The sequence below is a fragment of the Arabidopsis thaliana genome, assembly GCF_000001735.4.
Source record: "Arabidopsis thaliana chromosome 1 sequence".
In the NCBI taxonomy this organism is placed as follows: Eukaryota; Viridiplantae; Streptophyta; class Magnoliopsida; order Brassicales; family Brassicaceae; genus Arabidopsis; species Arabidopsis thaliana.
The window spans coordinates 8,887,061-8,913,163 of record NC_003070.9 but is presented as its reverse complement, the minus strand read 5'-3'; the positions used below and the strand labels follow the sequence as shown (position 1 = coordinate 8,913,163).

General features: G+C 38.1%; 7 protein-coding genes and 1 non-coding gene across 13 annotated transcripts; 6 read left to right on the top strand and 2 right to left on the bottom strand.

Annotated features, from left to right (window-relative positions):
* Positions 1-341: 341 nt before the first annotated feature.
* Positions 342-2,068, top strand: AT1G25400 (uncharacterized protein). 2 transcript variants are annotated; one of them, NM_001198166.1, is made up of 2 exons: positions 522-544; positions 810-2,034. In NM_001198166.1, the coding sequence occupies exon 2, from the start codon at positions 835-837 to the stop codon at positions 1,699-1,701; it is 867 nt and encodes a 288-aa protein (NP_001185095.1). In that variant the 5' UTR covers positions 522-544; positions 810-834; the 3' UTR covers positions 1,702-2,034. The 2 variants fall into 2 exon arrangements, with proteins under 2 accessions (NP_564234.1, NP_001185095.1); NM_102351.3 differs by having other exon boundaries at positions 342-2,068.
* A 153-nt stretch (positions 2,069-2,221) lies between these two features.
* Positions 2,222-2,666, top strand: AT1G08975. Its single transcript, NR_143449.1, has one exon. It is a non-coding gene; the product is annotated as an uncharacterized misc_RNA (transcript).
* A 1,163-nt stretch (positions 2,667-3,829) lies between these two features.
* Positions 3,830-7,135, top strand: AT1G25390 (Protein kinase superfamily protein). 2 transcript variants are annotated; one of them, NM_001332678.1, is made up of 5 exons: positions 3,830-5,006; positions 5,104-5,142; positions 5,235-5,474; positions 5,557-6,534; positions 6,823-7,135. In NM_001332678.1, the coding sequence occupies exons 1-4, from the start codon at positions 4,364-4,366 to the stop codon at positions 6,522-6,524; spliced, it is 1,890 nt and encodes a 629-aa protein (NP_001322718.1). In that variant the 5' UTR covers positions 3,830-4,363; the 3' UTR covers positions 6,525-6,534; positions 6,823-7,135. The 2 variants fall into 2 exon arrangements, with proteins under 2 accessions (NP_001322718.1, NP_173910.1); NM_102350.3 differs by having other exon boundaries at positions 3,835-5,006; positions 5,557-7,050.
* NDT2 (NAD+ transporter 2) lies at positions 6,709-9,759 on the bottom strand. Of its 2 annotated transcripts, NM_001332677.1 has the most exons (10): positions 9,357-9,740; positions 9,170-9,265; positions 8,859-8,965; positions 8,621-8,669; positions 8,389-8,492; positions 8,197-8,291; positions 7,991-8,079; positions 7,808-7,902; positions 7,181-7,720; positions 6,770-7,090 (listed from the first exon to the last, which is right to left on the bottom strand). In NM_001332677.1, the coding sequence occupies exons 1-9, from the start codon at positions 9,436-9,438 to the stop codon at positions 7,346-7,348; spliced, it is 1,092 nt and encodes a 363-aa protein (NP_001321077.1). In that variant the 5' UTR covers positions 9,439-9,740; the 3' UTR covers positions 6,770-7,090; positions 7,181-7,345. The 2 variants fall into 2 exon arrangements, with proteins under 2 accessions (NP_564233.1, NP_001321077.1); NM_102349.4 differs by having other exon boundaries at positions 6,709-7,720; positions 9,357-9,759.
* Positions 9,736-13,054, top strand: AT1G25375 (Metallo-hydrolase/oxidoreductase superfamily protein). Its single transcript, NM_102348.4, has 12 exons — positions 9,736-10,204; positions 10,277-10,424; positions 10,563-10,717; positions 10,844-11,026; positions 11,170-11,245; positions 11,374-11,445; positions 11,517-11,602; positions 11,701-11,774; positions 11,876-11,921; positions 12,108-12,217; positions 12,379-12,553; positions 12,697-13,054. Exons 1-12 carry the CDS (start codon positions 9,944-9,946, stop codon positions 12,883-12,885), a joined length of 1,575 nt encoding a protein of 524 aa, NP_564232.1. The 5' UTR covers positions 9,736-9,943; the 3' UTR covers positions 12,886-13,054.
* Positions 13,055-14,052: 998 nt separating this feature from the next.
* Positions 14,053-15,600, top strand: AT1G25370 (hypothetical protein (DUF1639)). 2 transcript variants are annotated; one of them, NM_102347.3, is made up of 3 exons: positions 14,053-14,958; positions 15,056-15,124; positions 15,216-15,600. In NM_102347.3, exons 1-2 carry the CDS (start codon positions 14,230-14,232, stop codon positions 15,116-15,118), a joined length of 792 nt encoding a protein of 263 aa, NP_564231.1. In that variant the 5' UTR covers positions 14,053-14,229; the 3' UTR covers positions 15,119-15,124; positions 15,216-15,600. The 2 variants fall into 2 exon arrangements, with proteins under 2 accessions (NP_564231.1, NP_001322174.1); NM_001332676.1 differs by having other exon boundaries at positions 14,062-14,958; positions 15,056-15,576.
* Positions 15,601-16,039: 439 nt separating this feature from the next.
* AT1G25360 (Pentatricopeptide repeat (PPR) superfamily protein) lies at positions 16,040-18,784 on the bottom strand. The gene has a single exon (NM_102346.2). It carries the CDS (start codon positions 18,734-18,736, stop codon positions 16,364-16,366), a length of 2,373 nt encoding a protein of 790 aa, NP_173907.1. The 5' UTR covers positions 18,737-18,784; the 3' UTR covers positions 16,040-16,363.
* Positions 18,785-18,857: 73 nt separating this feature from the next.
* On the top strand, positions 18,858-24,146 carry OVA9 (glutamine-tRNA ligase, putative / glutaminyl-tRNA synthetase, putative / GlnRS). Of its 2 annotated transcripts, none has more exons than NM_102345.4 (22): positions 18,858-19,090; positions 19,371-19,421; positions 19,512-19,583; positions 19,690-19,789; positions 19,961-20,056; positions 20,197-20,258; positions 20,348-20,455; positions 20,538-20,630; positions 20,888-21,040; positions 21,142-21,197; positions 21,313-21,403; positions 21,489-21,575; positions 21,727-21,924; positions 22,014-22,112; positions 22,292-22,423; positions 22,518-22,654; positions 22,746-22,941; positions 23,017-23,117; positions 23,209-23,314; positions 23,391-23,480; positions 23,566-23,698; positions 23,790-24,146. In NM_102345.4, exons 1-22 carry the CDS (start codon positions 18,959-18,961, stop codon positions 23,882-23,884), a joined length of 2,388 nt encoding a protein of 795 aa, NP_173906.2. In that variant the 5' UTR covers positions 18,858-18,958; the 3' UTR covers positions 23,885-24,146. The 2 variants fall into 2 exon arrangements, with proteins under 2 accessions (NP_173906.2, NP_001185094.1); NM_001198165.1 differs by having other exon boundaries at positions 18,903-19,090; positions 20,888-21,014; positions 21,101-21,197; positions 23,790-24,027.
* Positions 24,147-26,103: the final 1,957 nt, after the last annotated feature.

Sequence of the window (26,103 nt, the reverse complement as noted above, 5' to 3'; positions counted from 1 at the left end):
CGTTTTATAATTTTGTCACCATTCAACCAAATGATCTTCTCATTTTCAGCATCTTTAAGGAAAAATAATAATATTATATGTGGTTCAAATACTAGAGACAAGAAAAAAGAAACGCATGTGTAAGAAAGAAAAGCCAAATGATGTAAGAAAGAAAGAAGAAGAAACCATTTGGCGCCAAAGATGCCACGGTTGAAGAGTTGGTTTAGCACCGACATTGAATCGGATCGGAGGAATCACTGAGGAGGTGACGATCGTCGACGATTGAGCATAGGCCACAACACGTTTTGGTAATTGTTTTTTTTTAAAATGCATTGGTTGCAAAAAATTGATTGGCATGATGGTTTCGGTAAAAATTATGAATTTACAATTTTTTCTTTTTTATTACACTCCACTTTTTTTTTATCGTTTATTTTTATTACAACTGTATTTAGCGTTACTAGTTAAAAGACTACGGTTATGAAAACACATAACCGTCACGGAATGGTTGGTTAAAACTTAAAAGTAACAAGAGTAGTGGATACAAAACAAAAAACAAAAAACAAAAGTAACTTGTAACTGTGGTCATGTTGCAGGCTGACTCATTCACCTTTGTGCCTTATCCTTCTGGCTCTTGCAGTTTCGTTGAAGTCTCCACTGCCGCCTTTCTCCAACGTGTCTTAAAGATCTGTTCTCACATATCCTCTAATTATCTACCACGTCATCTCTCTTTCGTATCTTTTTTTTTTCTCTCTTTATATACTCATAACGACCATAAACCAAAATCTCCTCTCTTTTTCTCTCTTTACTATTTTCTTCCTTACCAAATATAGCAACAACAAAAAAACGTTTTCTGTGATGGAGGTCCCGATTATAAACAGAATAGGCGATTTTGACATGGGGATAAACTCGATAAACGACCCGTCGTATTTATCTCGAGCTTTGGCAGTCTCCGGTGTCGGAAAGTTACATCAAGCTTATAGTTTTTGGAAATGGGGCGCCTTATTGCTACTTGCATTTTTTGCTTCATTTACATCGTTAACTACAAGAATCAAGACTTTAGTCTTTAGATTAAGAAATGTAAACGTGTCTCTACCTTCCCAAACTCTTTTATGTAATTACGACAGCGACTCCGATTGGTCTTTCTCGTCAGACTCTTCAGACGAAGAGAAAGATGAGGACGATAACAAAGAAGATGACTCGGTCAATGGCGATTCACGCGTTCAAAGATTTGGTTATTACCATGATGATGATGATAAGGGTATTAGTGGAAGTGTCCCCTGGTTGCGGCGGTGCAGTGGTAGCTTCGGAGATTTGTTAGATTTAGGCTCAAGCGGAGTCGTGAAGCTTTGGGACAATCTTGATTTCAACGGAGAAGGAAGTCCGGTGGCTTCTTTTTTCAGCAAATGCGGCTCATACTCGTTATTGTCATCGGCGGTTTTATTAGCGGCGGAGAAGAAAGGATCCGACGGCTTGGAAGTGAGTGCGTGGGATGCACGCGTTGGTTTTGGGGTGCCCGCGTTGCTCGCGGAATGGAAGCAGCCGGGAAGGTTACTCGGGAAGATCATTAGGGTTGACGTAGGTGACGTGGACAAGATCTACGTCGGTGATGACGTCGAAGGAGAGATTACTGTGGGAGACATGAGGATGGTTAACGGTGCGTTGACGGAACTGACGGAATCAGAGGTTGAGAGGATGGTGAGAAGACGCAGACGCCGTCATTGAGGCTGACGGTGCCGTTGGGGAGATGTATTGATGATAAATGATTGATTGGCATGGTAGGGTCTAATAAAGACTGAAAAGTTCAACGCAAATGCAAGTGACGAACATTTTTTTATTTTTGTAAATAATTTGTCTGTCTTGTATTTTTTTCAATTTAGGTTTTCAATTTTTTGGCAAAAAAAGAAAGAAAGAAATCTCTTATTTTGTTCTTCGAAATAAAGAAATTCAACCTCCTGTTGTCGTGTATTTTGGATTTCATGTTGTAAGTAGACTTGGAAATGTAAGGTAACTCTATTTTTTTTGGTTAATTATTACATTAATAATAATGTTTAAATTAAAAAAAAAAACTTAGAATATGGAAACGTAGTATGTACGGAAAAGACAATTAGCTGGAAACGTGTTATTTTTGGTTGGAGATAATATGGCGATAGTTATGGAAGCAAGAGATTTGACTTTCAAATCAACGGACAAAACGTGTTATTTTGGTTGGAGATACATCATTAAGCGAATTGTAGCATTCCTTTTGTTGGACCTTTTGGTCACTGGAATTTGGAAGTCACGTTACAAAATTCAAGGTTAGTAAGGATCTATGTATTAATGATCATATATAGTAGTATTTGCAAGTTCGATAGACTATTAATTCACCACTTTTGTTGTCTCTGGACTTTTAGTCAAAACCGGCTTCACTTGTTGTTCTCGTAGAGTTTATGGATGCCAAAAAAGCCTTGCATCTCTTTAATGACTGTCTCAACAAAATATGATTGGAAGAAGTCGGTTAGGAAACCCATAGACCCGGGATTTGTTTTTCTTTCTGCATGCACATAATACGTTTCCATATTCCTTACATAATACTAATTGGAAGAAGTCGGAGAAAGTGGACTAGCTAGTCTTCCTCCTTGCTCGGGGTGGTAACAAGCTTATCGTTCATCTAGTTTATGATCATAGGTTTTGATGGCGTTTGCAACTAACCGGAAATCTCCTTGATCTCGAGTATGTAAATTAAATAACTCTAGTAGTGATGCTTGATGGGAGATGATCTCGGCTATATAAATTGTCCTGTTTTGTGGTGAGCGAATCTTTAGTCTTCTTCGAGGACTGAGAAGGTAGAGATCATTTTTGTTTATTTTTTTTGTTTTTTGGTAAAAAATGACGTAGTGTTAACATTAAAATTTGATTATGTAACTAGCTATTGTTAAGAAACTCAATGTAAATTTTATAATGGATGGAGATGCTCTGACATTACGTCCAATACGAGACCATCCGTATCATCTCATCTCTCAAACCATGTGGATGTCGGATAATCGCTTCCTTCAAATTCGAAAGTTCATTTTATGATTTTTTTTCCATCTTAATGAAATTATTGAATTAGGAAATTAATATTTTTCCCCAAAAGAATGAAAAAGAGCGTTGGGCATGCAGCTTGAGTTTTTGAAAGGAGCCTCAAAATTCAACATCCCGAAATTGACTTGTGACCCAATTATGAAACCGACATGTGGGGGTGCGTTATAATCACATTTACTGTTGGATTAAGACTAAGAGTATCTCTTCTCTCTTTGTCACAACTTGTGTATCGAAATTAATTCGATGATTTGTCGTCGAGTTTGAAAATTCTACACCCATTTTTCTTCTACTGCTTCTCAATTTAAACCTCAGTTATGTATGCAATTTCCTCGACTCTTAAGTAATATATTTAACTTAATACAACCAATTAGATTAGTGCAAACAAGAATTGGGAATATATAGGCCAATAGCCCTCGTGTCCTCCTTATTTTACACAGAACGTGTCTCATTACCTATGTCTATGACTTTGAAGTTTGAATCATATAAGACATATCTTATTCTCTTTTTTTGCATCCTCATTAGTCATCATAACATAATTCCATGATCATCCCTCTTATCAATTATTATGATTTCTTTACATTAAGTAAGGTTTTTTACAATAAGAGCATCACAAATCTCGTGTAAATAGGATATAAAAAAATATTAGAGGAAAGTTTGATCAAAAGAGCTTGTCCACTAGCCGCGATCAGTAAACAAGACTTGTCTATGGCCTATTCTATTCTTTAAAAATTCAGTAAAATACAAATAAATTTTAAATATATATTACTTTTACAAAACAAAAATAAAAAAGGTTGGATCAAAAGACTTTTCAATATGAAGAAACAAAATCAAAGGTCTGTCTCAGTGGTTCTATTAATAATGGAATGGGAGACTCAATTATACACATACAAAAAGATAAGCCTTGTGTGGTCAAATCTTGAACATACATATATGCAACTTCGACCAAAAGGTAAACGGATCTCTCTATTCATTTGAAAGATTCTAATTACACCAGAGTCTCCGGTCAAAGCCAATCTTCAACTGTTTTGTTTTTCCAATATAGCAGCAAGAACCAACGACTATTGTACAAATCTTCATCCTCTTCTCTTGTATTAAAACAAACAAAACCTCCATAGACTATTCTTCCTCTAGAGCAGAGTTCTGTCTGAATCCCCACCAAAAGTCAACTTGTCTGTCGCAATACCACAAAGAGAAGGACCATACTCGAATTTCCACAAAAGGGTAGGAGAATTCTAATCAATCTCTTCAGAAATGAAACCAAAGTCTTGATATCTTTAGATCTGGCTATCGAAAAACACACTAGCTTCTTCTAATCAGAATACCTATGGAGACTGTCTCTGTTTTGCTCTTCTTCTTCCTCTTCCTTCTAGCGGCAGAAGCAAGGAGCACCAAGCGGACAGGTTGCAAGGATTTCACCTGCGGAGAACATGACTTCAAGTTCCCTTTCTTTAGGACAGACATGCCATCTCGATGCGGTCTTTTCAAGCTGAACTGCAGTGCAAATATTCCAGAGATACAGCTTGAAAAAGATGGGAAATGGTATACAGTCAAGAGCGTCTCTCAAGCCAACACGATAACCATCATCGACCCGAGGCTTAACCAAAGCTTGACAACCGGAGGCTGCAGTGACTTGTCAAGCTTCTCTCTTCCAGATTCTCCATGGCTCAAATTGAACACGTTGTACAAATGCAACAATAGTAGTAGGAAGAATGGTTTCAGCTATGCGAATTGCAGAGGAGAAGGAAGCAGCTTGTACTACAATTTGGGAGATGATCATGATGTTTCAGGGTGTTCACCTATTAAGACTCCAGAGAGCTGGGTGACTCCAAAAAATGGGAACCTGTCTGATGTAAATGCTACCTTCTCTCTTCATATAGAACTGCCTGGGAACTGCTTTCGCTGCCACAATAACGGTGGAGAATGTACAAAGGTTAAAAACAATTACCGTTGCGTTGGCGCAAACACAGGTATGAACACAATGAAACATGATCATAACTTCTGCAATTCTACTTGCAAAACATTTGGCTATATGACTATAATTCGACTTCTGTCCCTTTGTTGCAGAACCAAATAACTACCATGCGGAGATGAGGCTAGGATTAGGTAAGAAACAGATGTCCTGTTTTCCTCCTTAAGTTTCATCTTTTTCCATGAAATACTCAATTTGAATCAGTTACCTCTCTAATTGTCGATAGGAATAGGAGGATCTGTCATCTTGATAATCATCTTGGTGGCACTCTTTGCTGTCATCCATAGGAATTACAGAAGGAAAGATGGTTCAGAGCTCTCCAGAGACAACTCAAAATCTGACGTTGAGTTTAGTCAAGTCTTCTTTAAGATACCAATCTTCTCCTATAAGGAACTTCAAGCAGCAACAGACAACTTTAGTAAAGACAGATTACTAGGAGATGGAGGCTTTGGCACTGTGTACTATGGTAAGATTGATCAGAGCACGAACACTTTTAGAAAAGTGTGAAATCTCTGTTAAGCTAATCTTTTCTTCCTTTTTGATCTCAGGAAAAGTGCGTGATGGGCGAGAAGTTGCAGTGAAGCGTCTCTATGAGCACAATTACAGAAGACTTGAGCAATTCATGAACGAGATAGAAATCCTCACACGTCTCCATCACAAGAATCTAGTCTCCCTCTATGGATGCACTTCACGCCGCAGCCGAGAGCTTCTCCTTGTCTATGAGTTTATTCCAAATGGCACAGTTGCAGATCATCTCTATGGCGAAAACACGCCACACCAAGGCTTTTTAACATGGTCAATGCGCCTGAGCATCGCCATAGAAACAGCGAGTGCATTGGCTTACCTTCATGCTTCGGATATCATACACCGGGATGTCAAGACTACAAACATTCTCCTCGACAGGAATTTCGGAGTAAAAGTCGCGGATTTTGGGCTATCCAGGTTGCTCCCGAGTGATGTAACTCATGTTTCAACTGCTCCTCAGGGTACTCCGGGATACGTGGATCCAGAATATCATCGCTGCTATCATCTAACAGATAAGAGTGACGTGTATAGCTTTGGGGTGGTGCTTGTCGAGCTGATATCATCGAAGCCTGCTGTTGATATAAGTAGATGCAAGAGTGAGATCAATCTATCAAGCTTAGCAATAAACAAGATACAAAACCATGCGACCCACGAGCTGATTGATCAGAATCTTGGATATGCAACGAATGAAGGAGTTAGAAAAATGACTACAATGGTGGCAGAGTTGGCTTTTCAGTGCTTGCAGCAAGACAATACAATGAGACCCACAATGGAACAAGTTGTGCACGAGCTAAAAGGAATCCAGAATGAGGAGCAAAAATGTCCAACCTACGACTACAGAGAGGAGACAATAATTCCACACCCTTCGCCACCAGATTGGGGTGAGGCTGCACTATTAAAAAATATGAAATTCCCACGTTCACCAGTCTCTGTGACTGACCAATGGACAAGTAAATCAACCACACCGAATACCAGCGCCTACGAATTCTAGGATCCACCAGGTATTGGTTTCTTCTCATTTGTTTCAATGGAACGATATAAGATGAGGCACAGGGTTGTGAAGCAGTAGGTACCGAGAGAATGTACATAGTGACATAACTTGAACTACCAATCACCAATTTTCTATGTCTAATTTTGTCTACTGTATGTAAGATTGAATCAAAAGGTATTTATAAAAAGAAAAAAAAAATTGACAGTAAGAGGTAACTTGACTCACATTCACAGCTCCGTTATAATCTCAGTGGTATCTATCTACTGATTCCAGGCCTATCTATCTTGTTAATCACCAGATCTGATACCAGAAACTAATTTGGATACATTATCGGTATAAAAGGCAAGATTCCCAAGGCATCCAAGAAAAATCTCTCAAACCAGAAACACGTCTTTCCTCGGTGATAGTTGTTCCTTCAAAGTGCTAAAAGCTTATATAACCCGAGGAAGAAGATCCCATTACCTGGTGGTAATTGAAGCGGCAGTTTCAAGAAAGAAGAAGGAAAGAAATCTGTAGTGCCCACAAAATTCCATCCAAAGCATCTACTTTTCTATAAACCCCACAACCTGCAAATTTGCACATAGAGTGTGAAACAGAGAGGGATCTCAACTATAACTCTTAGAATACCACAACGAATACGATCTTCAAATACTCACTGATCATCAAAAGGGCCAAAAAGTAGTTTATTGATAGTTTACACATTTGTTAGAACCACGAGAAAAGGTTACAACTCAATCACCGCATGGGGAAAAATTACGTAGTTGGAACATGGCATCGAAAAAAAGAAAACCTATGAAGCATGGCTTGAGTCTGAAAAAGTTTTATTTGCTTCCAAGAGGGATATGGGGAGTGCTGATCTTATTAGATTGAGTTTGTGATTCTCTCAAACCCAAATCTTTATCTTCTTCTTCTCCTCGTCGGCTAACTAAATTCTTTCTTTCTTCTTCTCTTCTGCGATCATCCGACCTATTAGTCTCTGGTGGCACAACTTGTCGGAAAAACCTAAGCATCATCTCATAGGTTGTAAATGTAATAACTGCTGATGGAGTTGTCCTCAGTAGATTAGTGGCACATCCACGGTACAACCCAGGAATCCCTTCGCTTCTGAACACCTTTGTGATGCAATCAATGACTCCTGAATACTTAGTCTCAGCATTTCTAATCTGCCCTTGTTCTTGAAGCTTCGCCCTAATTACCTGTGGATGTAACATAAAACAGTTTATAGTTAGTTATGAGCTTAAGAGTGAGGTAAAGAGAGCACAAAAGAGAAGAAGAAGAGAGACCTCGTGTGGGTAAGTCAAAATAGAGGCGATCACTTTCGCGATGGAGGAGGCAATAGCAACATTCCCAGGACTCAGATTCTCCACGGATGTATTATCTGAGAACTTTTATAGCTCTGATCAGAAACTAGTTGGGAACAGCACATGATTATGTAACAATATTTTACTGGAGGAATCATGTTTTACCCATCTTTGCCATGTATTGCTTAATTTTTTCATAAGCTGGAAACTGGATCGCGACATGGCTTACTCCCGCCAAAGAAGGCAATATGCCACTGTTCCAATACAGGAAATATAAGCAATATAACTAAAACGTTTAACATAAGCACGAAATATCACAAGAAAAAGGTGTTCAAATTTACGGAACTTTCAGTTTCATATGAGACACTAACCTGTACAACCCTCGCACTCCTTCTTCATGACAAATCCTACTAAATGCAGACATTACACTTTTGTAAGGTACCACACCAGGCCTAATTCCTTGCGTCTGAAAAAACGGTAAGAGGTTAGGTCAAGTATCTTATGATAAAACAAATTCAACATGTCTAGTAAAGCTGAAACCAAAGAAAGAAGACAAAAGTTACCATTAATCTTGTCTTGACAACCCAAAGCGGATTAGTTGCAATAGATGTGGCAGCTCCAGCACCAGCTGCAGCTATCATGTTTGACCCAATACTAAGCTTGCCATCTATCAGTCAAACATGAACAGTTGATAAAAAAGACTTGGTATACGTTATTTGAGCATATATATATGATACTCTTCCGGTTAAGCATAAGCTACAACGCACAAAAGATTTGTAACAAAGGAAAACCAACCACTTGACTGCAGCACATCCTTTAGCTTCCCATAAACTGAGAAGTAGACCTGAGCGTGATACCAGAATAACGATTAAGGAAGGAACTAAAGTTATTCAAAAACAGATTAAAATCGATTAGAAGACATAAAATATCTCCTATAGAAGATCCATAGGAGAATGTTGGGCAAGTAATATCTTTTATGACAAGACAAATTCACTTGAAGAAACAAAGCTCTGTAGAGAACAGTGGTGCTTACAGCCCAATTTGGAAGGAGAGCTATGATGGTTGGTGAAAGCCCTCGATACATTCCCCTATAACCTTCTTCCTTAATTATATTCTTCAGACTTGTAATGATTACACCACCTGATATCACAAACAGATGTAGCTAGTTAACACCTATATCCAATAACTCAAACAAGAGAGAGTCTTGATCAAACATGCAACAACTTAAACAGAAACAAACTACTTGCATTCACACAATCTCTCATACCCATCACATTAGATCTACAACTACATACACTAGTCATACTCTTAAGAAAATTAAGCTCAGTTTGAAGCAAGTAGTACCTCTTTGACCAGAGGCTGGAGCTTCAGGGAGACCAAGAACCTGTAACCTTGTTTTGATCACATCTAATGGACAAACAAAAGTCGCCGCGATAGCCCCTGAAAAAAAATCCCCAAATCAACCAAACAAAACAAAAATTCAGCTACCCGAATCAAAAGACGAACTTGAAAACAGATAATTGAAACTAACCTGCGGTGGCTCCGGCGCCGGCGTTTGCAGCGACTTCTCTAATACTCCGGTAATCAAAGGTAGAGTTCCCATGTTCAATCATCTTAAAACCCTAGAATCTCTCAATTGGGGGGAATCTGACTCAAAATTGAAAACGAGATCCAGCAGTAAATGATAAACCCGGCCACGTGAATCGACGATTATATACAATTCTCGTCGTTCTTGACATTGACCCGACCCGGAGAAAAAATTCGAACGTGTAGACGGGTAAAGGAAGAGACTTTGTTTGCGTATGATTTAGGCGGTCCCTAGTCGAAAGGATCGATTTTTTTTCTTACAGATTCCGAAGAAGCACAGTTGGTTTGAGATGACGTCACACATTTAACAACAACAACACACAACCCAAGAAGAAAGAAAGTTGAACACTTTTTGCCTCTATCTGATTATCAAATTATAATCTGACTGAATCCGGTATAATTCGATCAAACCAAGCTAAACCGTAACCCAACGGTTTAACCGATTTGGTTTGGGTCCGCTTAAACTTTGAAAAACAAGGAAAACTTTCATCGGCGAGCTTCTTCACACTTGTGAATTCCGATTCTGCAGAAATGGGAAATCTGAAACTTGCTTTGATCATCAAGAGCCCTAGAGACGACGTTGAGTTCCTACTCGAGAAGCAAAAACAGCCGGCGAAATTTGGAGATGAAGCTTACGATTCCTTTGTCGATTCCGATCTCTGGGACTTACCGTCAACAGATTTACAGGCTCTGGAAGACGGAGTGAGGTCCGGATTTAGTATTTCTATACTTGACTCATGCTCGGAGGAGGTTGATTTGATGAATTTCGACTTCGAATCCACACTGATTCTGGTAATTTATGAGTTTAGCACTGTCCTCTTTTTCTCATTGTTTCCGCGAATTAATGTTTCCGAGTAAATGCAGCTGCTGGAGAATTTAGGGATTGATATTAGCGATGTAGGAGAGTGGAGATTCGTCAGGTCTGTAGAAGAGCCTGAGTTTGGACCTGACTCTTGTGTCCGTACTTGTTTTATCTCCGGGAAGCTCTTAAATACAGATCAAAGTTTACAAGGTCGTCCTTAATTCGATAGTATACAGTATTAATCTCTCTTGATTTCCACATTTTCAGAGCTTATGGAAATAGCTTCACTCGATTCGAAAGAAACGTTGAGAATTGGAAACTGAAACAAAAAGTTTTGTTTTTGTGCAGACAACTGTAAGTGGATGTCAATGGAATCATGCTTCGACTCTCTTATAGATGTAAAATTGGGCAGTGATCGCGTTGGACCATTAGTACTACTTGGACTTGGGGATGGTTCCCGTCAGTCTATGAAGCATAAGTTGTCATCTTCTCTGGCTATCCAGGTCTCTTGTTGCCATACTATCTAAGTATCTATACTTGTCTTCTTCATCTTACTTCATCAAAGCGGTTCCATCTTATGATGTTGTTCTTTACTAGAATCCTACTTTTTAATGTCTTTATTATCTCAGGAATATCCACCTGGTGTTATGATTGTGCCGATGCATAGCAAAACATTGAAACCTTTCAGGACAACAAATTTGGTTGTGTTTGCTCCAGAAAATGGTTTGGGGGACCATCAAGGGGCTGATTTTGTAGCTCATGGGGATGCGTTGATAGTGGATCCTGGATGTCTCTCTAAACTCCACGTTGAGGTTTGTCCCTAGCTAGTAGCTACGTGTTGTTTTCGCTCTTCATACTATATTCTTTACTTCTTTTTCGAATGGTACAGAAGATCTGGTCTTTACATTTTGCATTTTAAATTATTCACAACTGCATTTTTTTTTGTCTTAACCAGCTCAAGAAAATCGTTGATGCTTTACCTAGAAAGCTAATTGTCTTTGTTACACATCACCATCGTGATCACATTGATGGTAAAGATTTGTTTTTTTTTTCTCGTTCTGCTTTGGTGTGGCTTCTTTTGTTTTTATTTTTACTCTCTTGAAATTCTAAAACATTTTTATGCCATTGCCAATGTTATTCATCTTCATCTCTGCTTCAGGTCTTTCTGCTATACAAGAGAGCAATCCTGATGCTATTCTAGTGGCACATGCTAAAACTAGGCATCGCATTGGTATCATTCTTCTATATTGTTTTCCATTCATAAAATCCACCTTCTAATGTTCGGATACTCTCTGAGTCCAGGTGGTTGGTCTGGTAACTATACCCCAGTTTCTGGAGGAGAAAACATCTATGTCAACGGTCAAAAACTGACCGTCATTTTTGCTCCGGTACCATCCAGCTCTTTAAATCCTTGATAGCTCTCAGATTGGCTGCACTGCTGAAAGTATACATTTTGATAAACTCTTAACTAAGTAAAATACTCCAGGGACACACAGATGGTCATATGTCACTACTTCATACCTCCACTCAATCTCTGATTGTTGGTGATCATTGTGTTGGGTAAGACAAGCAACTAAAATTTATGTTGCTATAGGCTAATTCAAATCAGTCAAATTTGATTAACTCAAGAAATGTTAACTCACCATTTTGGGTTGTTTCAGTCAAGGAAGTGCTTTCTTGGACATCAGGGCAGGTGGTAACATGACAGTAAGTATAAGCATGCTCAGTCTGTTTTCTGTTTTGAATACTTCAATGCAAACGTAGTGTGAGGGTTTACCTGTGGTAGATTGCGATGTTTTCTAGTAGCGTTTTGTTTCCAAATTTGTTGTTTCAATGTTAGGTGTTGGGTAAGATAGTAAATGCACTTCCTTAATTTCCAATTTTCCGTTGCAGGATTACTTTCAGTCGACATATAAATTCCTGGAGCTTTCTCCAAATGTGGTGATTCCCATGCATGGAAGGGTCAATTTGTGGCCGAAACACATGCTTTGTGGATATCTCAAGTATGAATAAGAATATGCTGTAGTGGATAATCTGATGTTTAAAACCCTGTTACTGTTTTGTCTATCAGTTTGATCAGATAAAAGTAGAGTGAACTTATTAAGATATTTGATACATTAATATATAAAGGAATTTTGATGGGAGGGGTGATCTTGTTTTCCAGAAACCGCAGAAGCAGAGAAAAATCAATCCTAAAGGCCACTGTGGATGGAGCTCAGACGTTATATGACATTGTTGCTAAGGTGTACTCAAGTGTGGATCGCAAATTCTGGTGGGCTGCATCATCAAACGTAAGGCTGCATATCGAGAAGCTGGCAGTAGAAAACAAATTACCAGAGGTAAAACTCTTCTTTAATTCCAAATGCACACAAAAACTTACATTCTTAGGAAACATATCACAAAAAGACAAGCTTAGAAAGTTCTTAGCAAATGTTACTAGCACTGCTTCACTACTCATTCTTATTGTATTGATTTGATCCAGGGATTCTCAATCCAAAAGTTCAAAGCAAGTTGCGGATTACGTTTTGCGATACGGTGTACAGTGGGTTATATCATTAGCAAGATTCCGTTCAAGATCAATAAGCCAGGTTTCATTATGTCAGTGATGGCTGCAGGAGCTGGATATTTTCTTCTGTACACATCCAAAAAGAAGAACCAGATTGAATCTTGATGAGTAAGTCATAGTAAAAGATTGTGGGATCTATAAATCATGTAAAAAGTTAAATTTCGTAATATACCCTTTTTAAGAACTTCAACTTCATTATTATTATAGGTAATAAAAACACTTCAAAAATGGAAAGTTGACTACTTCTCAAATATCTACTAGAAATTATAAAGTGTCGTTTGGATTTTTTTTTTTTTTTTTTTGTCGTCAGATAAATATGGAAACTTCTCAAATTCATTAATAAATATATTTTTAGTTGACATTTATCAGATAATTGTATATAGATTCAAATGATTTGAGATTTGTTTCTCGAGCAAGATATGTCACAGCTTATTATACCTGGATCATACTTTAAATTGATCCTTTGAGAAAAGCGAGTAGACTTTGGACTTTGGAGTTTATTTTTATTTTGTGTAACAAACTTTTTCTCTAATGCATATAGATTAGACCTAAGATATTTTGATCAAAAAAAAAAAAAGGACCTAAGATATTGAGGTAACCGAATTATAGATTACTAGAAGCCATTAAATTTTCGAAAAAAGGAAATTGGTATCTTAATTTTTCAAATTGACCTAGTAAAAGTGTTATTAGAAACGGAGAAGAAACTCACACAAAAAAAAGGAAACAAAAAGGCTTCGAGTGAGATTGTGCGATGGGTTAAAATAAACGGTTAAGATGAAAGACTAAAGCAATCCAACGGTTATTTTTATTTTGTGTAACAAACTTTTTCTCTAATGCATATAGATTAGACCTAAGATATTTTGATCAAAAAAAAAAAAAGGACCTAAGATATTGAGGTAACCGAATTATAGATTACTAGAAGCCATTAAATTTTCGAAAAAAGGAAATTGGTATCTTAATTTTTCAAATTGACCTAGTAAAAGTGTTATTAGAAACGGAGAAGAAACTCACACAAAAAAAAGGAAACAAAAAGGCTTCGAGTGAGATTGTGCGATGGGTTAAAATAAACGGTTAAGATGAAAGACTAAAGCAATCCAACGGCTATTGATTCACCGACTTACTTGAAAATGGAAAATGTTAATGAACCCGGGAAAATGTAAACCCCAAACACATGCGCATTTTAGCTACCATCTAATGAAATTACCGAACTTACCCTCCGATGCAACATTAATTTCCTAAAAAATTTCTGGTATATATACACGAAGCTTTGTATATCACAGCAAAAAACGCACAACGAGAAAATAAAAAACGCACCGCCGGTAACAATTTTCCGGCGAATCTGAAAACTAACGATTTTTCTCGAGTTTGGTAGAGAAAGAGAAAGAGATTGATTCGTTCCTGGTTCGTGGATCGAATAGAGAAGAAGAAAGAGTAAGTGCAACAGAATCAATGGTATTTCCCGGTGAGATGACGACGACGACAACGAGACCTGAGCAACGATCGAAGACTCTTCACAATTTCCCTCTCCCGAACTTATGGGGGAATCAGAGACAACTCAAGTGCACGAAGATCGACTCTATCAGCAACAACAACAACAACGGAGGAGGTCCCGGCGGCGATCACCGACTACGACGCCGATCTCCGCCTCTGGAATTCGCTGATTCTCCCGTTTCGATGCCGTTTCGATTCGGTAACTCCGATCATCGCCGACCGTTTAAATCGGGAAGCGAAGAAGGGATCGAAGAGTTCAGGGTGAAGCTTATGTCGGATCTGAAGACGGAGACAGATAAGATCACACAATCGATGTTTAACAAAGGCGTAACCGAAGAGGAAGAGGAACAAATCGACGGTTCTGGTTCTGGTTCTGGTTCCGGTCAAGAGAAGGAGATGATTCCTCCGGTGAAGCCGTGGAATCTAAGGAAAAGAAGAGCAGCAGCGTGTAAAGAACCGGAATCCAACAGTTTGATCAATAAAGGAATTGTGATTGAGGAGAAGGTAGTGAAGAATCCATCTCCGGTGAGAGGCGGCGGCGGAGTGGTCGAAGCGGAGAAGAAGCGTCCTATGTTCTCTATGAAGCTATCGAAGAAGGAGATGGAAGAAGATTTCATTGGGATGGTAGGTCACCGAGCACCGCGTCGGCCCAAGAAACGGTCCAAAACTGTTCAGAAAAAACTCGATGTAAGTCTTTTAGATTTTGCAATTTGGTGAACGATTTGAAATTTTTTTGTTAGATTTTTGTTGAAACTGAAATTTGGATTCTTTTTGTTCTTTGCAGAGTTTGTTTCCAGGGTTGTATTTGACTGAAGTGACACATGATGCATATAAGGTTCCAGAATAAACCAAGGTATAATCATCAATCATCATCATCATCACGGATTTGAAAAGCTTGAGACTTTTTTAGTTTGAGAGATTCTGATTCATTGTTGCTTTTACAGAATCTGCAGAGATGATGATGATGATGATGATGAATTTGTGTAATTCTGGAATTGAGGGTCAAGTTCTTGAGAAGCTCCTTCTTCCTCTGCTAATATTTTTCTTGATTAATTCTTTCTTCTAAATTGTTCTGAATAAAACTATACAAAAACGTTTAGGTCTCCAGTTGATTAATACAAATTAAAGTTTTCTTCTTTCTCGGTAAATCTTGACTGTGTTGTGAGGAAAGTGTTTTCTCTGTCGAACTCAATCTCAATCTAAATCTCACATGTGTGCTTAATTAGTGTGATATGATTAACTAGTGAAAGCAAACCAAGATTTGTTTTGAGTGAAATTTATGCACCGACAGAGGATATTCCAAAATTCTTGTGTGGGATTAGATTAGACAACAAAGGGGCTTGTCTTTTGTTGTTTCTCTTTTCATCTACTTAATGCATTAAACTGACAATGAAGAACATCTTAAATGTGTGAAGAAGAGAGTTTTAATGGTACAATGCGTTTGAGATTGAGTCAAAATAAGGAACCTTTGAGATTCAAGTCAGTGCAAGGACAATGATTCCTATGAAAAGCTGAGACCAATTTGGTTTTGTGGGGTGTGTTTTGTTTTCCCGCGTTGGCTTGTTTCCGCTTTCGTGAGTTGTGTCTTTTGACTCGTTCTTTGCTGGTTAACATCTTCCGGTTTGGTTTTAACAAAGATTTTTATGTGGTTAATTAATAATTGCCGTGCTTAACTTGACTCTTCTGTAATAGTGGGTTCAAGTTGACTAAGTATGTTAACATATATAGTTCAACTTTGTCTTATGTCAAGAAATAAAGAAAGAAGACGTTCGACTTTGTAAGAATGAAGAAATATATAACCTGAAAGTCAGATCTGTTAAGAATTGTGGGCCTTTGGACAAAAAAAAGCCTTACAATTGTTGCTTCTTTTAGTTTCCTTGGGAAGCAAGTATTATTAGAGTAAGGGATTTTGCTAGAGCCTAGAGGAGATATAGCAATCTGCAAGAACAGTGAATATGGCATGGCATGTCTTCAACATAACACTCAGGATTCAAAAGCTGCTCCTTGAGTCTCTTTTATTCACTATTGCTTTCTCCTTGCAAAAAAATCTATGTATGAAGTCTAAATGAATTGCCAAATATGAATACCTCGGCTACCAGAAGTTACCACAAGAACACTCGCCATTCCGGAAATGATGAAACCTCTTCCTGTCTCTCAAGATAATGTCTCGCTGCACCACCCACGACAAGAACCTGAAGAAGTTATGGCAATCTCCACAAGTCCTCAAGTTCTTGAAAATCCTAATAGTTGTTCCCGGAGGAAGTTTCATTAGCCCAAAAGCAACCGCAATCTTCTCACTATGAGTTGTCAACATATCTTCCTTGTGACCATCAGACTCTACGTCGTGCAACACGAAGCTCGTGTCTGGTACATACCCGAGTCTCCTCATCTCTTTACCCAGGTCTTGAAGATAGATGTAAACAGCTTCTGCTTCTGGATGTGATGTATCATCAACTAGAAATGTATGCACTTGTGTCTCCATTTCAATCCAACTACAAGCTACTTCTTTTTTTACACCTCGATCCCGCATTAGTTTACGTACCCTTGCCACTTCCTCCCACTGGCCAGTAGCTGCGTGCATGTTTGATAAGAGCATGTATGTCCCATCATGTTCTGGTATGAGACCGAAGAGTTTGTCTGCAGCGATGATCCCTAGTTCCATGTTTCCATGCACTCTGCAACCAGAAAGAAGAGCTTCCCAGATTTCTGCAGTAGGTTTGAAAGGTAATGATTCGATTACACTTTCCGCATCAGAGAATTTCCCAGAACGACAAAGCAAATCGATCAGCCTTGCGTAATGATCTGCACCTGGAGGTATACGGTAAACAGTCTCCATAGAATCAAAATATTTCCGTCCCTGGTCCACTAAACCCGCGTGGCTACATGCTGTCAAAACTGTAAGCAACGTAATCCGATCCGGTCTTATCCCTTTCTTTAGCATCTCCTCATACACATCTACTGCTTCAGCACCATGGCCATGCTGTCCCAATGCAGCAATCAACGCATTCCAGGAAACCGAATCCAGACAAGGCATAGTTCGAAACACCTGTCGAGCTTCCTCCACAACCCCGCATTTCGCATACATTGTAATCAGAGCGTTTCCAGCAGAGAGGCTAGAGTCAAACCCTATTTTAAGCAACTGTGCATGGTACTGTTGCCCATTGCAATATGCTCCCAGCACGGCACATGATTTGATTGCCCCGGAAAAAGCGTAATCACAAGGCTCGAAACCTTCTCTCTTCATACAAGAAAACAGCTTCAAACCTTCTTCTCCAAACCCATTTTCAGCTAACCCGGATATCATTATCATCCATGATAGAATATTCTTCTCTTTCATCTCTTTGAAAATCAACTTCGCCTCACCTATGTGCCCAGAACTAACATACCCTGACAACAACGCATTCCAGGAAACCAAGTCTTTTGCCGGCATTTTCTCAAAAATGGCTCTCGCCTCATCAAACTTACCGCATTTGTAGTATAACGAAACTAACGAATTGTCAAAATGAAACGAGAAATCCTCCCTTCTTAATACATAAGCATGAACTTGCTTTCCCAACTGAAGCAATCCAGCTGTGGCACACGCCCTAATAACGCTAGGATATGTAAACTCATCGAGCTCAATTCCAGATGAAACCATCCTTCTTACCATCTCCAATGCCTCCTGATAAAAACCACGATTAACATAACCAGAAATCATAGCATTATAAGCAACCAGCTTCATATTGTCGTCCATCCCCTCAAGCAACTCTTCCCCTAAATCAAAATAACCATTCTTTACATAACCCGTCATCATAGTCGTCCACGACCTCTCATCTTTCTCAAGAATCTCATCAAACACTTTTCTAGCTGAATGTAGCAGAGACGGAGAAGACGCACATTTCGAATACACAGACACCAGAGCGTTAGAAACCGAAGTAATATAACCAGCACCAGATTTCAGAGCTGCGGCATGAAATTGCACACATTGCTTCTCGTCATCGGCAACTAACGCTAAACCCGCGAGAACACTTGCGAAAGTGAAGTTGTCAGGTTTGAATCCTTCATGCTTCATCTTACAAAAGAGGTTAATAGCAGAGTAACCATCATTGTTATGTGAAAAGCCAGTGATCATCGCATTGTACATTACAGTATCACGCATACACACAGGAGCTTTCTCAAAAACCCCTCGAGCGAGGGTGATATCACCGGAAGCACAATAGCCAGAGACCATGGTGGTTCTAGCAATTTTATCTGGTTCAGAGATTTCATCGAACAGTTGGCGTGCATAATTTAGCTCTGACGATTTACAATAAACATCAATCAAACGGTTCAGGATATGGGCACGTGGCTGAAACCCGAAAGTAATGATATTTCCATGGACGGCTCGCGCGAGCTGCAGAGATGTTCGTCGGAGCGGCAAACAGAGGCGGAGATTCGCGGCGTAGCGGTTGGCGATGGCTCGGACAAGGTCTGGATTCGGTTGCATTTCATGTTTATGGTTCGGTTCGAAATTTTCAAACTGCACCAATATATCTCTTTTCTATATTAGCCATCTTCGGTTTAAATTAACCAATCAATAAACTCCGGTTTAAATATTTCCCCCAATACTTGGGTTACATCTGGTTAAAGTAAAACCGTGTCTCCTCCACACCATTAAACCCTAAGGTGGTCTCACTTTCGTTTCTGTTACTTTGTCAGTTTCGTCGCCATGGTTCTCAAAGACGATAACTCCGAGAAATCTATTGAGCTCTTCATTAGTATTGGTTTGGACGAGAAAACAGCTCGTAATACCATCAATAATAACAAGGTCACCGCCAATCTCACCGCCGTTATCCACGAGGTCTCCTCTCTCTCTTCTTCCTCCTCCTTCTTCCTGTGTGTTGGCTATCGATTCTTATTGTATCTGATGAAATTGGATACAAGAGGACTAAGTTTTTCATTTTCCTTTGAAAAAGTTTTGCTTTCTATCAATCTGTTGACTTAAATCCAATTTTTATGTAATCTCAATTCGAAATGTTTAGTTTGATGATTTTGAATCCGTTGCATGTATGATTCTGTTCATGATTTGATCAATTGGATTATTAAAACTTTCTTTTCATGATGTTTTGTCTTGTGTATAGGCTGCTGTTACTGATGGGTGCGATCGAAATACTGGCAATCTGTTATACTCGGTGAGATATATTTCTAATTAAGCCAAAATTCCACAGATTTTTGTTTCAATGCTTATAAGAAAGTTATTGAGGCTATGTTTTACTTAACAGGTCGCTACTAAGTTCCCTACAAATGCTCTTGTGCATCGCCCTACATTGCTCAAGTACATTGTTAACTCTAAGGTTGGTATATGGCTCCTTGATTTTGTCAGAAATTGGGTTATTTTCTGTTTTGTCAATGGGAAACGGGCTAAAGTTTTTATGATTCTCTCTGTTAATGAATCTGCAGATTAAAACTCCAGCCCAATTGGAAGCTGCATTTGCCTTTTTTGCCAGTACCGGTCCTGAGGACTTTAAGCTGAATGAGTTTGAAGAGGCATGTGGTGTTGGTAAGCACTTTTGTTTATGCGATTATGAGCATGTATTATATTTCTTACTTTTAAGTGCCAATGTTTGTAGGGTTTCTGTTTTTCTTTATTAACACAATGCTTTGAGGTTACAATTTGCTGTGTGTTTTCCATGGATTTGGAGATGAGATCTTCATCATTGTTTTGGAACAGGGATTGAAGTTTCCCCAGAAGATATTGAGAAAGCAGTTAAAGGAATCTTTGAAGAGAATAAGAAAACAATATTGGAGCAGCGCTATCGAACTAATGGTTAGTGTTTGCTCTATACCTCCTGTCTAAGGCATTCGGTTTATTTGAGGCATATCTACCATTGCTCTGATTCTCTATAATTTGTCACATAACCGGCTTATTCTGTTTCTTGGTTGAATAATGTATTTATGTTTGTGTAGTGGGTGAATTATTTGGACATGTCCGGAAAAGTTTGCCATGGGCCGATCCTAAGATTGTAAAGGTGCGTTAACATTTTTTTTAGCAGCCTGTCTTCTTAGCTTGTCACAAACGATATCGTAGTTTTCTTATCCAGTCTTATGTCTGCAATAGAAACTCATAGATGAGAAAATGTATGAGCTGCTTGGTGAGAAAACCGCTGCTGATAATGAAAAACCTACAAAAAAGAAGGAGAAGAAGGAGAAGCCTGCCAAAGTCGAGGTGATTGGAGGTTTCATTGATTTTTTTTTCTCTGTTGTGTATATTGTGATTTTAATTCTTCATTTCTGTGGCTTATCTTTAGGAAAAGAAAGCTGTGGTGGAAACTACCGCAGAGCCATCTGAAGAGGAGCTTAATCCATATACTATATTCCCTCAGCCAGAACAAAATTTTATGGTAACATCTACTGATTTATTTTCCTGAGATTTTAAAGTTCACGTTCTTCACATCTGATTCCTCGTCCATCGATAATCATTCATCTAGGTGTTGATTCAGTGGTAATAATAGTAGACTAAGTATGATCTGTATTGCTTCACTTTTTATTGTGGCGATCTGGAACAAACTTTTTATAATATGTTTGTTGTTACATTCTCATTTTTTCATGGGTGAATTCATAGGCGTCCGTAAGATTTTTTGTTATTTTATATTCTCAGGTTCACACAGAAGTGTTTTTCAGTGATGGCTCTATTCTCAGATGTAGCAATACAAAGGAAGTACTTGACAAACATCTCAAGGTGACTGGAGGGAAAGTTTATACTCGGTTCCCCCCTGAACCAAATGGTTATCTTCATATTGGACATGCCAAGGTAAGAAATACATGATATGAGGTTTTGGGATGTTTTGCTTGATGGTGTATGGTTCGTTAGGGCTATGGTTTTATGTTCGTTTCCAATGCTTGTACTTCCAGGCTATGTTTGTTGATTTTGGTCTTGCAAAGGAGCGAGGGGGTTGCTGTTATCTAAGGTAAAAAAAGTTTGGTTGCTTTTACTTGAGTTTCATACATCTTTACCTTTCTATAACAATCCTTGTTTCTTCTGTAAGCACAATGTTCAATATTCCTTGAAAATCTGGTTTTCAGGTATGATGATACAAATCCAGAGGCAGAAAAGGAAGAGTATATTAATCATATTGAAGAAATTGTTAAGTGGATGGGTTGGGAACCCTTCAAGGTATTTTCAATGTTTTGCACGAATAGCTCATTGTTATTATTATTGTGTTTGAATTCATCTGACGTTTATCAATCTTTTTTTTTAGATTACATACACCAGTGATTATTTCCAGGAACTGTATGATTTGGCAGTGGAGTTGATTCGGAGAGGTCATGCTTATGTTGATCATCAGGTTGAATCAATTTAAAATTTCTGACATATGGATTCCTGTTACTTTTACCAATTATATGTCATTCTTTAGTTCTAAGCTGTACTGCAAGTCAGTCTGGAACTTTATCCACACTAAAACTTATCCTATCGAGTAATTGTTTTTACACTTTTAGACTGCTGATGAGATAAAAGAGTACAGAGAGAAGAAAATGAACAGCCCCTGGAGGGACAGACCTATTGAAGAATCTCTAAAACTTTTTGATGAAATGAGACGAGGCATCATTGAGGAAGGGAAGGCAACCCTAAGAATGAAGCAAGATATGCAGAGTGACAATTTTAATATGTATGATCTTATTGCCTATCGAATAAAGGCAAGTGAAACTAAAATCCTCTCTAGTTACATATAAAAAGTAGGCTCTCTCTCTTCTTTTCCTGTCTGACTTGTTAATATGCTTTGCAGTTCGCACCTCATCCTAAGGCTGGTGACAAGTGGTGTATCTATCCGAGTTATGATTATGCCCACTGCACTGTTGATTCTCTTGAGAATATAACGCATTCGGTTAGTCTCTTTCGAGATCTTTTGCCTATTTGCAGCATTACTTAATATAACTTTAGCTGCTGCATTTTGCCACTATTTACTTTCAGTAATAAAAATTCCCTTTTCTGTATCGAAAGCATCTGCTGTTTTAAAAACTATCTCTGTGATTCTGACCATTTCTTTTATGTGCATAATTGTAGCTCTGTACTCTTGAATTTGAAACCCGGCGTGCTTCATACTATTGGCTGTTACATTCCCTGAGTCTCTACATGCCATATGTGTGGGAATATTCACGGTTGAATGTGACAAACACTGTAATGTCCAAGCGTAAGGTGGGTTAAATACTCAACTTGCCTGTGAACAATGTGTTGTATTTTATGCAGAGAATCATGCTGGTTGTAACATGTTTCTTTTCTTTTGCTACAGTTGAATTACATAGTGACAAACAAGTATGTTGATGGTTGGGATGATCCACGTCTTTTGACACTTTCTGGTTTGAGACGGAGGGGTGTGACTTCAACTGCGATTAATGCATTTGTACGAGGCATTGGGATTACTAGAAGGTTGCTACATATATATATCTGAATACATCATACTATTTGGCATATGTCAATTATCTTTGTTAACTCTGCTCTCTATTGTTCTGTGTTAAAGTGATGGTAGCATGATACACGTAAGTCGTCTTGAGCATCATATTAGAGAGGAATTGAATAAAACAGCCCCTCGCACCATGGTGGTGCTTAATCCTCTTAAAGTGGTCATCACCAATTTGGAATCAGACAAGCTTATAGAGCTTGATGCCAAAAGGTGGCCTGATGCTCAGAACGATGATCCCTCAGCATTCTACAAGGTAAGCTGTATTTCGCAAATACTTGTTTTCTACTAACAACATATTACTGTTTCTTGATATTTTTTCCTGGTCTAGGTACCGTTCTCTAGAGTTGTATACATTGACCAATCTGACTTCCGAATGAAGGATTCAAAAGATTATTATGGGCTCGCCCCTGGTAAATCTGTTTTGCTAAGGTATATAGAAAGGGACAGTTTTCATCATTACTACTTTTGCTTTGAATATGATTCAGTTGTGACTAAACGTGCTTCCTGCTGCTCTTTGCAGATATGCTTTCCCAATCAAGTGCACCAATGTTGTCTTTGCTGATGACAATGAAACCGTTCGTGAGATTCATGCGGAATATGACCCCGAGAAAAAGTCAAAGCCAAAGGTCTTTTCTTTAGCCATCTCTGTAATTTCTGCAAATTTGTGGCTCTTCCTAACCTTTACTTTGCTTTTCTGCGCAGGGGGTTCTACACTGGGTCGCTGAATCTTCCCCAGGAGAAGAGCCCATAAAGGTGGAAGTCCGATTATTTGAGAAACTCTTTAACTCCGAGGTATTTATCATTCTCTAGGTTTTGCTTTTGTTGTTGTTACCAAGAAAAGTGCCCATAAAGGCTAAATTGTATATAATCATTACAGAACCCGGCTGAACTCAATGATGCTTGGCTCACTGACATTAACCCAAACTCTAAAATGGTAATTTCTGGTGCCTATGCTGTATCAACCCTTAAAGATGCTGCAGTTGGGGACAGATTCCAATTCGAGAGGCTAGGTATGTTCTGTTTCATGATCATAAAAAGTGTGCAATTTTCTAGATGAGCAAGACTGATACAAAGTTTAAATCACAACTTGTGATGCATTAGGTTATTACGCGGTGGACAAGGACTCTGAGCCAGGAAAGCTTGTGTTCAACCGGACGGTCACACTCAGAGACAGCTACGGGAAAGGTGGAAAGTAAAACACTCCACCCATATTAACATTTTGTTGGTCAAAATTCCCCCGAAAGGGTTTTATAACAACAGTAAATGAAATCGTTTGGTTTGATACGCACATTGTACAACAGTTGGTTTTTTATTTCTTGAATCAAAACAATGTCATGTTTTATCTTTTGAAAAGTTCTTTATCTACAGAAAACAGATGCTGAAAAGCTCTTTACGACATGTGAATTTGATTTACTGAAAATCGAAAAAAAAAAAGTAGTGGTTTGATGGGATTGTGATAGGTTCCAACGTGCTCTGCTTCATATTCTCCTGCTCATCATTCAATTCATTATCCTCTGTCACCTCAATAAAAGCTTAAGTATTTGGTTCTGAATTCCTATGGAAGCACATTTTCAACTGCAATTTGAATATTACAGAGAATAAAAAAGTTGTAAAGGAAAAAGATGGAACTTTAGGGATTAAGGAACAAGGTGCTTTTGCGATACGGACAATAGTGATAAAACTTTGGGAAGTATGTGATAAAAGTTGTTCATAATGTTTTATTTTTTGATATTATCAAATATGTTTCGGAGAGAAGCTGACGAATGAGTTGGAAACAGCCAATTCCGGCATGACTATGTCTGCATGTGAAGATACATCATACATACGCACACGTACATATATGCTCTGCAAATTCTTTCACAAGATAAAATTTAATCGAGTAAACATTTACATAACTTAATTTCAAAAATCTAAAAACGGTAGAACACATTAGTGAATCCGTTGAATCGGATGGCTACTCAATAAAACAAAACAAAAAATGACGTCATTTTATGGCTGTGCAGATTTATGCACAAAACAATAAATAAAGTGACGCCAACTAAATAAAAAACAAAAAGTGACGTCAAAATGATTAAGACATAGTCATTTGATTATAATATATGTTTAGGTCATACGTCTTGTTCCTGCCATAAAAATCACATTACATCACTAAACATTTCAAGATTCTCGTCTGATAACTAAAATATGAGTGAATTCTTTTCCCTCTTCAGTTAGATTTAAGTTTACTGTAATGGAATGTACAAATTAACTACCGGACCTACAATATTGGATAATGGATACAGTCATGGAATGTACAAACCATTACCAGACCAAAATCTTCTTATATAGAAAAGTTACGTTATAAAAAGGCATATGTAAAACGTTTTTACTCATTACCTGCAAGGATTCAAATGAACAGGGCATGTTTATTTGCTTTCTTTATTTTTCTCTGAATAATCATGTGTTCTTAAAAAAAAAAAACAAAGAAATCATGTGCATGCACGTCCCATTTTGAGTGATTTGTTGCCAAGACAATTACTGTTTCTGGAACCACTTTTGAGTTTGGTGATTAGCATGTTGACAATTACAACGTCGTTCGTTGGTCAATAAATTTGACTGATTACTATTCCAATAATACCTACCAAGAAAAACATACGACTTTCAAGGACATTATATATTGAACAAATTCTAATTTTGACCATCTAACAGTTCATGGCCAGTTAATCTTTCCTATCTCCATCTTTGTTGGATTCCCCGGAATAACCGGTCGTGATTTTGTTGTAGACTATTTGGACAAATTAAACCGATTTTCTCTCTTTTTTAGTGTGAGACACATGTGTAACAGATAAGTTATAGAAAAAGACCAAGTGTTGGTAGCTTTGGGTTCGTTGCTGCCAATGCCATTTTGTAGTTTTTTCATACTAAGATCCTCCGGTTCACAAGGCTACTGTTAAAAAGAAAAATTTATTAAGATTTATAGGAAAATGGCCCCACTGCTCCATGTACAAACATGGTCCGGATCCCTAAATATTTCCTAAATCAAAATTTGATCAGTGAAGATTTGACCTATAATATAATCTTTTTATATATGTAGCTTTATCTTCTATTTAATCTGAATCCTGATACCCAAATGTGATCCATTGATAACTTGAATTATTGGAGATGAGAAGGAGACAAAGCATGCAAAGACTTTCATCTCCAAAAAAAGTATTTTAATAAATGTCTGTACTACTCTTGTCTTCTTGACCTTTATAATGCCGCCCGTTGGGTCCAAATCATTCTAAAGCTTCCATGAACTGACCTTCAAAGAATACGAAATTACACTATCCCTCTCAATGAAGTTAACGTTCTTGTATATAGAGTTCAACTAATTTTGTTATCATTTTTGAAGCCACATATAGGATAATCGATCGGTGGTGAAAAAACTCTTATATGT